The sequence below is a fragment of the Trichoderma atroviride genome, chromosome 4, assembly GCF_020647795.1.
Source record: "Trichoderma atroviride chromosome 4, complete sequence".
Lineage (NCBI taxonomy): Eukaryota > Fungi > Ascomycota > Sordariomycetes > Hypocreales > Hypocreaceae > Trichoderma > Trichoderma atroviride.
The window spans coordinates 3,770,641-3,785,437 of record NC_089403.1 but is presented as its reverse complement, the minus strand read 5'-3'; the positions used below and the strand labels follow the sequence as shown (position 1 = coordinate 3,785,437).

General features: G+C 50.5%; 5 protein-coding genes across 5 annotated transcripts; 4 read left to right on the top strand and 1 right to left on the bottom strand.

Moving 5' to 3' along the window:
- Window positions 1-340: 340 nt before the first annotated feature.
- TrAtP1_008610 (uncharacterized protein) lies at window positions 341-3,634 on the top strand (the record flags this gene model as incomplete). The annotated part of the gene is made up of 1 exon (XM_014087299.2): window positions 341-3,634. The coding sequence occupies one exon, from the start codon at window positions 341-343 to the stop codon at window positions 3,632-3,634; it is 3,294 nt and encodes a 1,097-aa protein (XP_013942774.2).
- Window positions 3,635-4,321: 687 nt separating this feature from the next.
- Window positions 4,322-6,214, top strand: TrAtP1_008609 (uncharacterized protein). Its single transcript, XM_066113975.1, has 3 exons — window positions 4,322-4,473; window positions 4,583-4,644; window positions 4,696-6,214. Exons 2-3 carry the CDS (start codon window positions 4,622-4,624, stop codon window positions 5,771-5,773), a joined length of 1,101 nt encoding a protein of 366 aa, XP_065970065.1. The 5' UTR covers window positions 4,322-4,473; window positions 4,583-4,621; the 3' UTR covers window positions 5,774-6,214.
- Window positions 6,215-7,398: 1,184 nt separating this feature from the next.
- On the top strand, window positions 7,399-7,835 carry TrAtP1_008608 (uncharacterized protein). The gene is made up of 2 exons (XM_066113974.1): window positions 7,399-7,667; window positions 7,726-7,835. Exons 1-2 carry the CDS (start codon window positions 7,433-7,435, stop codon window positions 7,797-7,799), a joined length of 309 nt encoding a protein of 102 aa, XP_065970064.1. The 5' UTR covers window positions 7,399-7,432; the 3' UTR covers window positions 7,800-7,835.
- Window positions 7,836-8,578: 743 nt separating this feature from the next.
- On the bottom strand, window positions 8,579-9,724 carry TrAtP1_008607 (uncharacterized protein; the record flags this gene model as incomplete). Its single annotated transcript, XM_014086883.2, has 1 exon — window positions 8,579-9,724. One exon carries the CDS (start codon window positions 9,722-9,724, stop codon window positions 8,579-8,581), a length of 1,146 nt encoding a protein of 381 aa, XP_013942358.2.
- A 2,458-nt stretch (window positions 9,725-12,182) lies between these two features.
- TrAtP1_008606 (uncharacterized protein) lies at window positions 12,183-12,985 on the top strand (the record flags this gene model as incomplete). Its single annotated transcript, XM_014086882.2, has 2 exons — window positions 12,183-12,446; window positions 12,485-12,985. The coding sequence occupies 2 exons, from the start codon at window positions 12,183-12,185 to the stop codon at window positions 12,983-12,985; spliced, it is 765 nt and encodes a 254-aa protein (XP_013942357.2).
- Window positions 12,986-14,797: the final 1,812 nt, after the last annotated feature.

Genomic DNA, 14,797 nt, shown 5'->3' with positions numbered 1-14,797 from the left:
TGCCACGACGGTCAGCAGTCAGGCAAGGTGGTCATTTCTGCTTCCCATTTCAAACAACTGGCTTCCATCTTGAATTGTCTATATTTGTTACACGTCAGAGTGTTCAATCTGGTGTCCTAGATTCATCTCTCTACGGCTCTTACCACTCATCACCGAAAGCGGGTGTTGTTTCACTAACACGATTTTTCGTGCTACGACATCCTTGATCTTTGTCAGAGTTCCGTCGATCAGACACCTTGCATCACTACGGCAGTAACTGCCAAAGCGCATCCCACGTCGACACCACAATTACTATAATTAAATCGCCGATTTGGTGCAACCGCACCGCGAGTTGCACACGATGGCCTCGTCCAATACAGTCACCACGGCCTATCTGCTGGGGAACCTCCACTGCCCATCATGCGTGACTCTCATCAAGACGCTTCTGCAGGAGGCATTCGGTGACAAGATTGTTTGGGTATCACCAAATCTTGTCACGTCCATCGTGACAGTTGAACATGCCGACCACTCACCCGATTTTGTGCGCGCTATTGGCATGACGCTTTCAAATGTCGGGTTTGAGATTTGTGGAGTCGATACCAACGCCTCTGGCGCCGAGGATTTAAACGACAATTCTCGAGGGGATATGGCTGACAGCGGTGGCATCTTTGAGAGCTGGTCCAGTCTCTGGGCCCAGAAACAGCCGGCGCCAGTCCCCGAGACCATAAAGGCTGCTCATCTGGAAAACTGCGAGGCCTGCAAAGAACACAGACCACATGATACAGAGGAGGGTAGCAGTATCGACTATAAGCTCAAGCCATCCTTCTCATCGAATAGCCTGCGAAAAGAACCGTTAGTCGACACGGTACCGCTTGATGGCGTGGTGACAGGCGACGGAAGTCAGCCTCCTTCATGGCGAGCAACAGTATCTGTTGGCGGAATGACCTGTGCGGCTTGTGTTACCACGATAACGAATGAGCTGCAGAAACTTTCCTGGGTCTTGAACGTTGCTGTTAACCTTGTCGGAAACAGCGCCACGATCGATTTTGTGGGCGCGGATAGAGAAAAGGATCTGGTTGAGGCGATTGAGGACATTGGGTATGATGCGGCTCTAGATACAGTGGTCAATCTCAATGAGAAAAAACCTTTGTCAGACGAACGGCATGTGGAGATTAGAGTCGGTGGTATCTTTTGTCCGCGGTGCCCTCAGAGAATCAACCAGACTTTGAAGAGCTTTGGTGCCCACGGTGTACAGGTTCTGGCCCTCCCGTCTATGGAACATCCCATATTGAAACTACGCTATATCCCAAATTCGCCGCAATTCACAATTCGCCATATCATTAGAAGCATCGAGGCCACAGATCCTTCTCTCCAAGCAAAAATATACCACCCGCCAACGCTCGAAGAGAGATCTAGAGCCATCAGGGCAAAGCACACCCGCCAACTTTTCTACAGAGAGATGCTGACACTTGTCCTCGCCATTCCGACATTTGTGCTTGGTATAGTCTACATGAGCCTTGTGCCAGACTCCAATTCTACCAAACATTTTCTAATGAAGCCATGGGTATCCGGCCTCAGTCGCGTAGAGCTTATACTTTGCCTACTCGCCACACCGGTGTACTTTTTTGCGGCGGATGTCTTCCATGTCCGAGCCATAAAGGAGCTGAGGACGCTATGGCGACCCAGCAGCCGGACACCTTTCTTGCAGCGATTCTACAAGTTTGGCAGTATGAACATGCTCATGTCACTCGGAACTAGCATTGCTTATTGGTCTTCCATTGGCCAAATGATCGCGGCGGGAGCTGATGGCGATGCCGACATTCCTGAAGATCGTTTTTACTTTGACTCTGTAGTCTTTCTGACCCTTTTCCTTCTCGCTGGCCGGTTGATCGAAGCGTACAGCAAATCCAAGGCGGGCAACGCTGTTGAAGCTTTGGCAAAGCTAAGGCCCACTACCGCTCTTCTGGTAGAGCAAGATAAGTTGAAAGGCCAAGTTACCACGACGATAGATATGGACCAGCTGGAACACGGTGATGTTATCCGAGTGCCCCACGGCTCATCGCCGCCGGTTGACGGTATAATCCTGGATGGCGAAACAACTTTTGACGAATCGAGTCTTACTGGCGAATCACGCCCCATCAAGAAGGGAGAAGGAGACGAAGTATTCGCAGGTACCGTCAACAAGGGATCCGCAGTAGTCGTCAAGGTGACTGGAACCTCTGGCAAGTCCATGCTTGATCAGATCGTCGAGGTGGTCAGAGAGGGGCAAGCTAAAAGAGCGCCGATGGAACAAATAGCCGATCTTTTGACATCTTATTTCGTCCCGGTGGTAACTCTCATCGCCATCATCACATGGGCTGTCTGGATGGCTCTCTGCTTTACCCACAAAGTTTCCAGCGACGAACTGAACACATCAGGCGGCTCAACTTCCTTTGCTTTCCAGTTTGCTATTGCCGTATTCGTTGTGGCATGCCCGTGCGGATTAGGCCTGGCTGCCCCAACGGCCATTTTTGTCGGAGGAGGCCTCGCAGCCAAGCATGGCATTCTAGTCAAAGGTGGAGGCGAGGCCTTTGAGAAAGCTAGCAAAGTGGGCTGCGTGGTCTTTGACAAGACGGGAACCCTCACTGTTGGAGGCGAGCCTCAAATCACTGATTCGGCTCTATTCCCTGACGGCACTAGTGACGGGATCGATGAACGGATTCTACTCTCTGCTATAAAAGCCACAGAGGAAAACAGCAGCCATCCTATAGCAAAGGCCATTGTTGCCTTTTGCAAGGCTGGTGCAGAGCAAGTTGAGCTTGAGCAAATCGAAGAGTTGCCAGGCAAGGGCATCAGAGCAAACTGCAAGAACCGGCCATTTGATATTGCGGTGGGCAACGAGGGTCTAATGAGAGACCTGTCAGCCTCTCTGTCTGATCATGTCCAGAGCCTGCTGAATACGTGGAAGACGGAGGCCAAGTCAGTTGCCCTTGTTGCGACGAAGCTACGCGACGGCGGTAACTGGACAGTCTCGGCTGCGTTCTCAATCTCCGACCCCATCCGTGAAGAGACGCTTTCCGTGCTGGAGGCATTGCAAAAGAGTGGCGTGGAGGTTTGGATGCTCTCAGGCGACAATGTGACCACTGCGCAGGCCGTGGCCCAGAGGGTGGGCATTCCTCCCACCAATGTGCTTGCTGAGGTCTTGCCGTCCGAAAAGGCGGCCAAGATCAGCTACCTCCAAGCCTCGATGCACAGCAGCGGCCGCCGTGCCATGGTGGCCATGGTGGGAGATGGAATCAATGACTCGCCGGCCCTCACGACAGCGGATGTCGGCATCGCCATTGGGTCTGGCAGCGACGTGGCTATTTCGAGCGCTGACTTTGTGCTAGCCACGTCAAACCTCCACTCGGTGCTGACGCTTCTGGATCTCAGCCGCGTCGTGTTCCGCCGCATCAAGCTCAACTTTGGATGGGCAGCGGTGTACAACGTATGTGCCATTCCTATTGCTGCCGGATGCCTGTACGCTGTTACGACCTCGAGCGGCTCGCACGTCAAGCTGGATCCTGTTTGGGCGTCGCTGGCCATGGCCCTGTCGAGTATCAGTGTGGTGCTGAGCAGTCTGAGCATGAGGACGAAGATTCCATGGCTAGGGTTTCGTAATAAACAGGTTGTGTAATCTCGTATGTACGGTGGATGGATCATGTGAAGGAAATATTACTTACTGGTGGTACGAAGGAGTTCTCATGGGTACTGTGTCTTGCATAGCAAGGGATTTATTGGTTGCACTCTGCAATTCGCGTAAATTAGGTGCCATATCCATGATCCTACGGATGCAGACAGCACGGATACGCTACAGATTGTTTTTTTTTTCCTTTCTTTTTTTGGATATGAGTTCATGATGTATTAATAGTTTGTATTTGTACTCGCTGTTCTAGTTTGGGATAATTTATATTCATGATACCTCTTTTACAATATTGCTATTTGCGGTGCCCATGAACTCCCACCCCTATTGCTTGTGATAATAATCAAAAGGAATGGCTGAATTAATATTAAACAGCCGGCGTATAGTTAAATTGCAGTGGTATGTCGTCCAGGGTCCAAGAGCGCTGCCTTGCGGCCTATAGCAATAGAAAGCGAGGCTCAGGATTCATAGGCCAGGCTGGGACTCTTTGTTTACATGCAAGGCTGTACTCGAGGTATGGGCCGTAAGGACGAACTAATATCAATACGAAATTACTACAGTTGACGGGAATGAATGCCGTCTTTTTTGTTCTATACGATGTAGGTCCAAGTTCATGTTCTCTGCAAGTACAAGACTGTGGCTAATACAGTGCAAACTTGTCTCATCAAATCCCTCTTGTGTGCGTATGCACCGTTCCTTGGCTCCGACACTAGTTGCGTTCGCCTTTATTTAGCCCCCGAAGCTTCATGCCTAGCACACATCGCTGCAGGACTTGGTTCATTTACGTCGCTTCATGTGCTGATACGACTTCGCAGCCTCTCAAACGGTAAGCTGTACGTACATGCCTTGTCGGATATTAATTATGCCGTTGACAAATCCTACAATTGAACTTGATGCGAACACCTCATTCGAATTGCGGGGTAAATTCTAAACATTACACAGTGAATCTCATCTATAGAGGCACTCTTCTAAACGCACGTCATGAATAACATACCAGCAGAAGTGTAAGTTTGAATCACATCTGGATTGAATATAATGCTAAAAGTGACCTGTAGTATTGCATCGTCAGTCCCGTTCCGATTCCTTGTTGGACCCAACCGGCGAGAATTCACCATACATTCTGCCCTCCTATCATACCTGTCTCCCGTGCTTGATAAGTTGGTAAACGGAAGTTTCTCCGAAGCTGCTGAAAAATGCGTCACTTGGGACTCTGTAGATGAGGACACCTTTATCAGATTCTGGCAGTACGCCTACACGGGGAAATATACCGTCGATCTCTCGGTAACTGGACTTCAATCAGAACCCCAAGCCGCTCAGGAAGCGGAGAAACGGACCGCCCAAGAAGCGGTCGAAGCTGCCACAGTCGCCAAAGAAGAGAAGGAAATCGTGCAGCTCGTTGTCAAGAGGGACAATACGTTGCGGGGCCTGTCAAGCAAGGATGAGAGGAGGCTGATTGAGCTTCAGGCCAAGGCCGCAAGGAGAGCCGCCCGCGAGGCCGAGAGGCGCGCTGAAATCGCCGAAGAGGAGGAGGAACTGACGGAATTACTCCGTATGCAGGACAGGAGACCTGTACTGGCAGCAGAAGATCGCGAGCGGCTGGTCCACCTTTTAGAGAGGCAATCATCTAGGAAAAGGGAGGGACAGGCCGCAAGCGAAAGCGAACGTGAGGCCCCGCCAGGAGAGCTGACAATCCGTGAGGCTCAGTGGAATGCATTCAAACGTCAGGGAGCTTCTGCCTCTTCCGGCACATCTTCTTCCACAGGTCCCTTCCAAAGAGCAGCGGCCAGGAGCAACCAGGCGCATGAAGATTACACAAGCACGTTCCTCTCCCATGCACGACTCTACGTTTTTGCAGAATGCTACGGCGTCACCGGATTAATGGAGCTTTCGCTAAATGAATTACACGCCGCCTTGGTCGCGTTTACGCTATATGAAGAAAGGGTCAACGATGTAGTAGAGCTGGTGCGTTACTGCTATGAAAATTTGGTTCCCGACGCTTTGAGAGAGATGATTACTCTATACTCGGTCTGCAAGATTGAGAAGCTGTGGGTGAGCGAGGAGTTTCAAGCACTTGTGGAGGCTCATGGGGAGCTATCGAGGTCTTTGATTGGGCACATGGTGAAGGCGTTGTAGTGTGATGAAGCAGAATATTGGAAGCAAGAATTTGGTATCCGTTGATGTTAATATACGAAAAAGAGATGGGCAAGTTGAGTTTTACGCATTTTCTAATTATGTTAATACATGGGTTTTTACTAGTCCACGTTTAATCCTCTTTTCTCGCTGTTCTAAATAAAAGTATATGCTATTACATGGTATTTAAATTAGCTTCAGTCAGCCATCTCACAGTTCGTTCTTTCCCATCACATAATCACCCATCATGTGCGGCCCTCTCCGTCGGCCGTTAGGCTATATACTGATGACAATATAATGCGCCTTGAGAAAGAGATGTGCGAGAGATACTTCTGCCGCAAGTACTTTCAGAGTAAACGCTAGATGCACTCCCCTTTGCAGCCCATATTTTAAGCAAAAAGAAAGAAAAGATAATCGGGCAATTCTACATCCTGGCAAGATGCAGCGGGCTCATTCTTGGGGGTGGAATCAACATTATCCTTCTATTTTGCCCAACGCAATAGTGCTGCTAGGTCATAGCAGCACAGAGCCTAGGAAATGTACCTTGGGGGAGGCGCAGCAGCACCAAAAAAAAAAATTAACATCGGGGATTTCTTCTGCTGCTGGGCTAGTCAGGATGGATGGGAGCTGAGCTCAGCTGAGATGGCAAGGCAGGGGTTTTGTTAGCGAATGGGGATTGTGGATTTTGGAATCGGTCTTTGTGTGTTTCTTTCTTCTATTATCCATTATACGGGGACTGCCTACCATGGCGTTAGTGCTAGTAGAATGCGGGATAATGACTGTCATCTAAGGGATATTACCAGCAACACAAGCTGGAGGGGGCTGAAGGGGGCCAACAGCGTTTAATTTGGCCTTCATCTTTCTCAACACTGAGCGGTCTTGTTATTCCGTGCGTGCATTAGTTATCACAACAAGATGCTTCCAAAAGGTCCATCTGCATATGCTGTGCACGTAGCACCCGTGTAAAAGCAAACTCCAAATCAAGACTTGTCTATATTAATAGCATCCACGGCTATTGTGTGCAACGCACGCAAAACAAACAAAAAGCAGTCATCACAAGCGTCACCCAAATAAGGCATGACACAACAGCAAAACCGTCCCATTTGGGAAGGGGGGTAATAACACACGCCCAACACCAACCAACACCCATCAAATTCCTTCTCTCTACAACGACTTGTCTATTAAAAAACAAAACAGTCCTAATCCTTCGAGATGTCATGAGAATAAAAATCTAGCAATTACAATCATAATCCTTTTTTTTTTGTTTTTACTTCGCCCTTTTCGTCTTGTTAAAAAAAGAACTGCCCCATGTTAGTTACATGTCACCAGTTCCTTGGTCCGTAAATTCAACGCCGTTTGGCGCTGGAGATTGGTGAATAAGCGCCAAACCTCGGAGCCGAATACTTGCACAAGTACCCGACTCTTGGCACTTTTCACCCATCAGAATTCCCAAAATACCTACGCACCAGAACGATGCTCTTCTTCCCCGGAACATTAGAATCTCCCGTCTCGGATCTTTTCGCATCTTCTCCTCCGCGGCAATTGCGTACACGTATCGAGTACAGGTATATACGAACACGGACGAATATGGGGCTTTACACTTTTTTAGATCCCGAATCAAAGCCACGCTCGCCTACGTGTTAAAGAAAAAAAACCTCCGCCATGCCGAGAAACATCAAACTTGCGTCATCGTCACTTCTTTTTCAAAAAAAGACTATATCCGAACTTTTTCGCCTTATCCGAAATTTAATTGTCATGACCGTGTCAAGTAATTGCGTACGTATACATGAACGCGACGCAAAAGAGGCAAAGGCCACTCTCCACAGGGCTGTACTCTTAAAATGCTCCGGACCAGGTTTTCGCTCGCCCAAGGGGAAGAAGTTGTCATGTTTTGCCCGTAAGCAGTTTCTAAGCAGCAGTTGGCAATAGCAGCTAGTATTTACTTGTTGGTGAAGAAGACGAAGCACAGAGCATTCACATTCTAGTCACGCGAGCGCTGGAGCTAACGGGCATGGACGACAAGTGCTGACACGCAGTGATGATCAAGTAAGCTGCTTGGGGGACTTTCTGAGATTGATGGAAATAATCCAAGTCTAGAGAATTGATTTATCTAAACATAGTCTGTAGATATCTCTCAAAAAAAATTAAGCAAATAAGTGTAGTATATATGAAATATCAGCTCACTGGCCCCCCTCGAAAGGGGAACTCGGCGCAGTGGAAAACATGATCTGTTAATTCCCATTTCCCGAAAAAAACTCCAAAAAGATTCCATGACAGTTCCAATCGAAAAAAACCAGGGCTATCCCAACCCATTGTAAGCAGGGCCCCCTCCAAAAATGCCCACACTGCCGATTTCCTAGCCCCCCATCGCGACTTCGCCTCGTTGGTTTGAACCAACCCCAAATAGAAAAATATGACAAAACATAGGAAAACTCCGGTTTGCCCCCTTGGCAAATTGAAAGTAAGACACAGAATTTGTTTTTTGACGTATGCACATGATATCCTCTCTGTATAACATATTGGTGGGAAAAAAGTGTAGTGATGATTAGGTGTTTGTTGTTATCCAAAGGCACGAAAACGGAGTACCTATTGCCATGCTCCAAGAAATGTCAACCCTGTCGATGCGCCGGCCATGCAGCTTCTTTCGAGAGGAGACAAGTCCGAGACCCAAAAGTATAGTAGTAATTGCAGTTGATGTGAGAAAGAAATGGGGAAGAAAGACAAAAAAAGACAATCCGCGACGCCATGCTTTTTCTGTAAAAAAAGGTCAAAACACACACAAGTAGATGTTGGATAAAAAAAGAAGCTCTATCGGACGGTGATGGCGCTGGCGCTGGCACCGCCGAGGAGACGGCCCCACACGCCGCGTCGGTGCCGCTTCTTGGTGGTGGCCTCGCTAAGCTGCTCGTATTGCTCCGCAGAGATGGCGATGTCGTAAGGCAGAGCGCGGACGCTCGGCACCTGCGCCTTGGACTCGTCCTTGTCCATGACAATCTCCACGGGGGAGTCGTACAGGCTGCTCTGGCTGGTGCCGTAGAGGTAGGGAGACGGATCCGACTCCAGAGGCGTGGTGGCGCGCGAGTGCTGGCGGCTGGAGATGGACGAGGCATAGGAGCTGGCCGAGCTGTAGACCAGGCCGGGCGGCGTGATGGAGCCGTTGCTGGCGGTGCGGTAGTGGTCGGGGCTGGCGTGTCGCGATCGTGATGGGCCCCGGGAAGAGACTGGGCTGGGATACCTGGCGGCAGCGTGGGCCGCGGCGTGGAACATGTCCTGCTGGCGCTTCTTCTCCTCGCGGTGACGCAGCTTGCGGGCGTAGCGCTCGGCAATCTTGATGCGCGCGGGCTCCAAGAAGACGTCGAGCTGGGCGTACAGGTCGTGCTCGGTGATTCTCAGCTCCCACTCGAGCAGGAACAGCAGCTGCTTCTCCATCAGGTTGACCTCGGTGCGGGTGAAGCCAAAGGCGTAGTCGGCGGTGTTCATGTGGGTGTAGTTGGCCCAGTGCTTGTTCTTGGGCGAGCTGTCGTTGAGGTACTTTGCGGCCAGGATCAGGGCGGCCAGGAAGATGCGGTGGGTGGTGCATCGCAGGCCGCGGGCCATGGGCTGCAGCTTGGACTTGAGGCGGTTGAGGTAGACCAGGGTCGACATGAGGGTTGGGACCTGGACGTTGGAGGAGACGACCAGCTGGGTGATGAACTCTTCCAGCGAGGGCAGCGCGTCGTCGGTGCTGGAGACGGCCCGGGGCTCGGGGCTTCGTGGTGGAGTGGGAGGCGCGTCCCGGGACTTTGATGACGATGATGACTCCCGGGGTGGTGGCATGAGGGTCGAGTCGCAGGCAATGACGCTGTGGGCAGCGTTGGCCAGGTATGAGATCATTTCACGGCTGACGGGCTGGTAGACAAACTGCTCGAGGGCAACCTTGTTGAGCTCGTCCATGGAGAGATATCTTGACGCCATGATGTCGTGGATGTGGTGGTGATGTGAGAGGCGACGGCGAGTATGTATAAGTGGTGTAGAGGTGGCCAGTGCTCGAGATGGACGAATTGTACAATCAAAAGAGCAATCCAGATCTGCAAAAAAGAGAGAGGAGCCTGCTGATTGATGATGGAGAGCACCGAAGCGAGCAGAGAGAGTGATGATATATAAGGTATAAAGACTGGAGAGAGCAGACAGATAGATGCCGGCTCACAAGGGGTAGAGGAGAGGGAAGTGCTCAGAGCAGGAGGGATCAGATCAGGATCAAGCAAGCAAAAAAGCAACAACGCTAGAAAGGGAGGATCTGATTGTGAGGAGCAAGAGAGAGGCGATAAAAGAGGAACACGAAGGAGGCGGATGAGAAGAGCAAGAGGGATGCCAAACGTATTAAAGCAACGGCGATGATGGACACGAGCGCATGTGGCCCTTTTTTAGGTGCGCCCAGTGACCCGTCCTGGCGTTTGGGGTGCACCACGAGGCTGTCGGTGCGGCAGCGAGTACAGCTGGCGGTACAGCCGCTAGTGCAATTAGTGGGCAGCGATGCGCCACAGGGAGGGTTGGCGTAGCGGGCTTTGGCGGGGGGGTCTGCGGGCTGCAGGGGTTGGGCGATGGATCAGTGGGCAGTGGGCAGTGGGCGGGCAGTGGAGGGGGGAGTACCCAGCGGGCATGTACCGTGGCACGAGTAGCGTGAGCTGGCAGTGACTGCAGGCGACGTGGCGGGCAGCGGAGGGGCGGTCAGAGGGGTACTTGAGGCATGTACCCGCGGGTGGCTGGGAGTGCGCAAAGTCCAGAAGTCGCACGCAGGGTGACGGTGGCGGTACGTGTGCCCGAGGTATCGCGAGGTATCGCCCAAGGTACCGAACTGTGGTCGCTGGCAAGGCAGGACAGTTGAACGGCCAGGCCGGCAGGGATTTCGAGCAGGGCGCTCGTTTGGTTTAGAGTTGGCGCTGCGGGAGTGCAAATGCGTGCAAATGCAGACTGGGGGACTCTAGAGGTTCAGTCAGGCCTTTGCGGGTGGTTCGGTGCCGTCGTGAACGGTGGCGAATGATGGCTGTGTTGGGTCGATTGAGTGATTGATGTATGTTCAAGCTGATTGCTTGCTTGCCTGCTTGCTTGCTTGCTTTTTGTACCGACGCCGATTGCCGGTCGATACGAGGAAATAAAGCCGTGTGGGCTGCAGTGCGGATGACTGGCCTTGGATGCTTAATTAAACGATGCGATGGATACCCGAATCCGCTTGTCTTTGTCTTGTCTTGTGCGTTATCTCTCTGATATGATGTTTAATGAATTCTTCACAGTCCCGTGTCTGAGGGATGCCCAAGACAAAGACGAACAACAGCAAATTAGCCAAAACAGTCAAGCTGCAGTGACGCTAGGATCACCGTTGGTGTAGCGCAGCAATTAAAAAAGAAATCCAATGTCGTCGCCTTGTTGAGAATTGCTGATGCGCAGACAAAGAAGTGACTTATCCGAGTCCCGAGCTGTCCGGCTCTCTCCGGATTCGTGGAGGGCAAGTCCGTGCTGGATGCTGCTAACAAGAAGAAAAACGCAATGTGCCAACGTGGCGCCGTCCGATCCAGCGGAAGGGGTTCTGATTGAAAGGGGATTTTGTGGTTTTGGCACTGGGCTGGGCAGTTTAATATCTGGGGGCCTGAACGAGGCGGTTGAATTTTTTCTTGAGGCGTTGATCAATGTGTGTCTAACTCGAACGTGGCGTCAAGGGTAAAACGCCTTCTTTTCCTTGCTAAAGCCGTGTAATGGCCAGTTGGGCGTTGAAAAGGTAGCAAAAAAAGATGCCGTCTGGTCTCCGATGAAGATTCGGCTTCGTTTCGGCAAAGAAGCGCAAATGCGGTGAGTTTTGAACAGGGTATTTATTCGGGAATGATGCGATGCGATGTGATGCGATGCCAGACAGGACAAAACCGGTTTCGGTAGATGGAGATATATAGATGATGCAATCTCTTTGTTTTTTTGGCGCAGAGAGTGGTTGGCGTGAGCTTTTTCGACGATCCAATTGGAATCCAATAGAAAATAGTGTCTTGTGAACAAGGGAAACACAAGTATGTGAAAAAAAGAGAGTTGATTCAATTAAAGTGCAAGCCACGTAAAATGCAGGGTCCAAAAAGGGTAAATTCAGAGGATCCGTCCGGCGGTCGATCTGTAAAAGGGAGAGACTTCTTTTCGTTTCCTTGTTCACAACCACGCAGTGGTATGCTTGATTCAATGATGTGGCAAAAAGATATTGAGTTGAATTGAGGCAAGTCACTGCACAGCAGCGTTCCAGCACTCGAGATGGAAAAAAAAGGGAGATGCAGAATGAGAGAGTTGAGAGACAAAAAAAAAAAAAAAAAAGGAAAAACTAAATTAGAATGAAGGATGAGGATATCGAAATAGCAGCTCCCAAAAAAAGGCGACGATGCCACGAGGTTTTATCAACATCATGGCCACGCGTATCGGGACATTAAAGATGCTTCATGAAACACGGCAAGCAGGAATCGCATCAAAAATAGAAATCCCCAGCCATCGCCTCCAGCATCTATTTGCGGCCTCCAAGCGTTCAAACACCCAAACATCAAACAATCTTGGTCGGCAAGCATCCGAACCGGCCCAGTCCTGGGCGCCTAAACAGACGCGCCGCCCCAAGAACTTGAACAAACAAAACCGGATGCTTCATCTTCACAGCACAAGACGAAACGACGATACAGTACTGTATAATGGCTAATAGCGCTGTGCCGTCTCTAGCTCCGTCGCGCACCGCCTGTTTCCGCCACGCCATTGGCCCGCGACGCCGCCATCTTGAAACTTCAGCTCAACTCATTGCTGGCGATGCTCTCCATCTCTTCTGGTCCCGTCAAAAACGTCCAGAAAAAGAGACCCGCCCCAGCCCCTCGAAACGCCGCCTTGGAGCCAATGGGCGGCTCCCCGTCCGTCGGCAGAATCGCTCGTGGCCAATCGCCAGCCAATCTTGGCGAGCGGCAGCCGAAAAGAGGAGAGCCCCAGTTCAAGGTGAGTCAAGGTCCTTGGTTCGCCGTGCTTTGTGTCTACCGGTACCTCTCCCTTCCTTATCTCTCTCTGCCCTTGTACCCCGGCAAGCTGATTTGCTGCCGGTGCCTTGCTGGGCTTTCTGATGCGCTGGCGGCCGTCTTGTCCAATGAATGCCCGGTCAAAGAGATGAGTGGCTTGCTGGGTCTGCTGCCTTTCTTTCGTTTCTTTTTCAGCCACGAGCCTCAGTTAGGCAAGTAGAAGGCATACATGTAATGAAATTTGCTCATGACAGGTAATGTAAGACAGTGTAGTACGCATATAGCGCCTAGTAAGTCTACTTGGTATGCATGTATACAACCCAAGTTGAAGCATTTCAAATGTAGCAGCCCTTTTCCTCGCTCGGCAAAGCCACTCCGCAGCCGCGAAATTCACGCTTTGCCCTTTTCTTTCTGATTTTTACTTGTCATTCATCCTCTCCCTTTGGCGCTCGTTAAAATGGTACAAGTAAGACATTAATCACTACTTGTAAAAGCCTAGTAAATAGGTCCCAGCAGGTAACACGAGTAGGATTGACAGTAGGTGGTGCCTATTCAGGAACCTCCCTTCACACGAGCCGTTCCAATGCAGGGGCAGCAAAAGTTAAAAACTCGAACAGGAACACAAAAAGTGTAATTAGTACTCATGCTAGCAACTTGTTTTTTTTTTTTTGACTGACATTTGCATTGAACAGCTGCGGCCCGCAAACTCTTTTTTTCCCTTTTTTTTAAGATTATGACACCCTGAACATCAAAAGACTTGCGGGCGCGAAACGCAGTGTGATATGATGATGTGAGGTATCTTGAAACGTAGCGTCTGTCTATCAGTCTTTGTCACTTTCTGCCCATCAAAATTCTTTCTGCAAAACACCAAGAAAAAAATGCGGGTAAAAGTCTCTCGTTTTCCCGCTTTTAGTTACAGTATAATCTGTCTGGAACGCCTTTTTTTTGCCCCTAGCGTTCGATATTCGTGTGGAGATATGAGGGGGAGAGCAGACCGGATTGCCTCCCGGAACGCAAGTCAGTAGGTTCATCTATCCTTTCGTCCATGTTTAATGGATAGAACTGTTCAACTCAACTTACTCGCACGAGTATCACGAGTAACGCGCGGATCAAACTTTTGCCCATATGGGGCCACCCTTCCCCCCAACCCCGGTCAAATTCGTTCGTGGCGTCTAGCTTTCCATCCCCGCCACCGGTACCTTTTTGTTCCCTTGCCATGGCGTCTTACAATCATGCCTCTTTACTTATTCTGTCTTGCATACTGTAGCGAGGTGATACGGCCCGAAAGTGAATGCATTCAAATTCAATATTCTTTGCTTTTTCTTCTTTCAAGCGACGGAAACCCTTGATCCGGCCATGGTGGCTCTCGTATAAAATTGCAATCCGGCTCCCTCACATGTCTAGCGGCCTCCGCAACATGCCAGCTCCAGCAACGATCTTCCATAGCCCTTTGGATAGTCTCTGGGTCTGGCACCACTGAGAATCTGTTCCGGATGGTCAGCTCCCTGTTAGATCCGATCCGCGTGCAGAGACGGGGGGCTGGGCCGGGGTCTAGCGGCTTGATAATTGCATGCTAGCTGGCCTGGCGTGTCTGCTTTGCTGTCTCTGTTGCATGTCTCTGTTGTCTAGACTGCCATTACTTGGCTATCCAGTGGATTGGTGTGCTGAGCTGTGCTGTGCTATGCTGAGCCGTGCCTTGATTTGCATCTTGACTCCCTTGCGTGGAGCAATATTGCCATGATGCCACCACTAGTAGTAGTGCAAATCCCCCCAGCTATCATCTCCAGCGAAGCTCTGTACTTTGCAGCTGAGTCCAGGGTTCATGTATTTCCATGGTCAGCCGAACAACCCCCTTCGCTTCTGCCTCAGCCCGTCCTCTCTGAGACCAATTTCCTAATACTTGAACTGGCCTAATGACATATACTAGCAGCACACAGATTCCATGATCCATGCGTAAACAAAATCCTTCCCGGCTCCTCATCAAATGAGAAGAAGGAAAAGCACAAAAAGATGGACAAGGCGGCCATCGTTT

What these genes read in the sequence shown, in the direction of transcription:
- TrAtP1_008609 (XM_066113975.1), top strand. Translation starts at nt 4,622, where the DNA reads ATGAATAACATACCAGCAGAAGT. An exon ending in AATAACATACCAGCAGAAGT is followed by an intron (nt 4,645 to 4,695) that starts GTAAGTTTGAAT and finishes AGTGACCTGTAG; the next exon opens with TATTGCATCGTCAGTCCCGT.
- TrAtP1_008608 (XM_066113974.1), top strand. Translation starts at nt 7,433, where the DNA reads ATGCCGAGAAACATCAAACTTGCGTCATCGTCACTTCTTTTTCAAAAA. An exon ending in GAAGTTGTCATGTTTTGCCC is followed by an intron (nt 7,668 to 7,725) that starts GTAAGCAGTTTC and finishes TTGTTGGTGAAG; the next exon opens with AAGACGAAGCACAGAGCATT.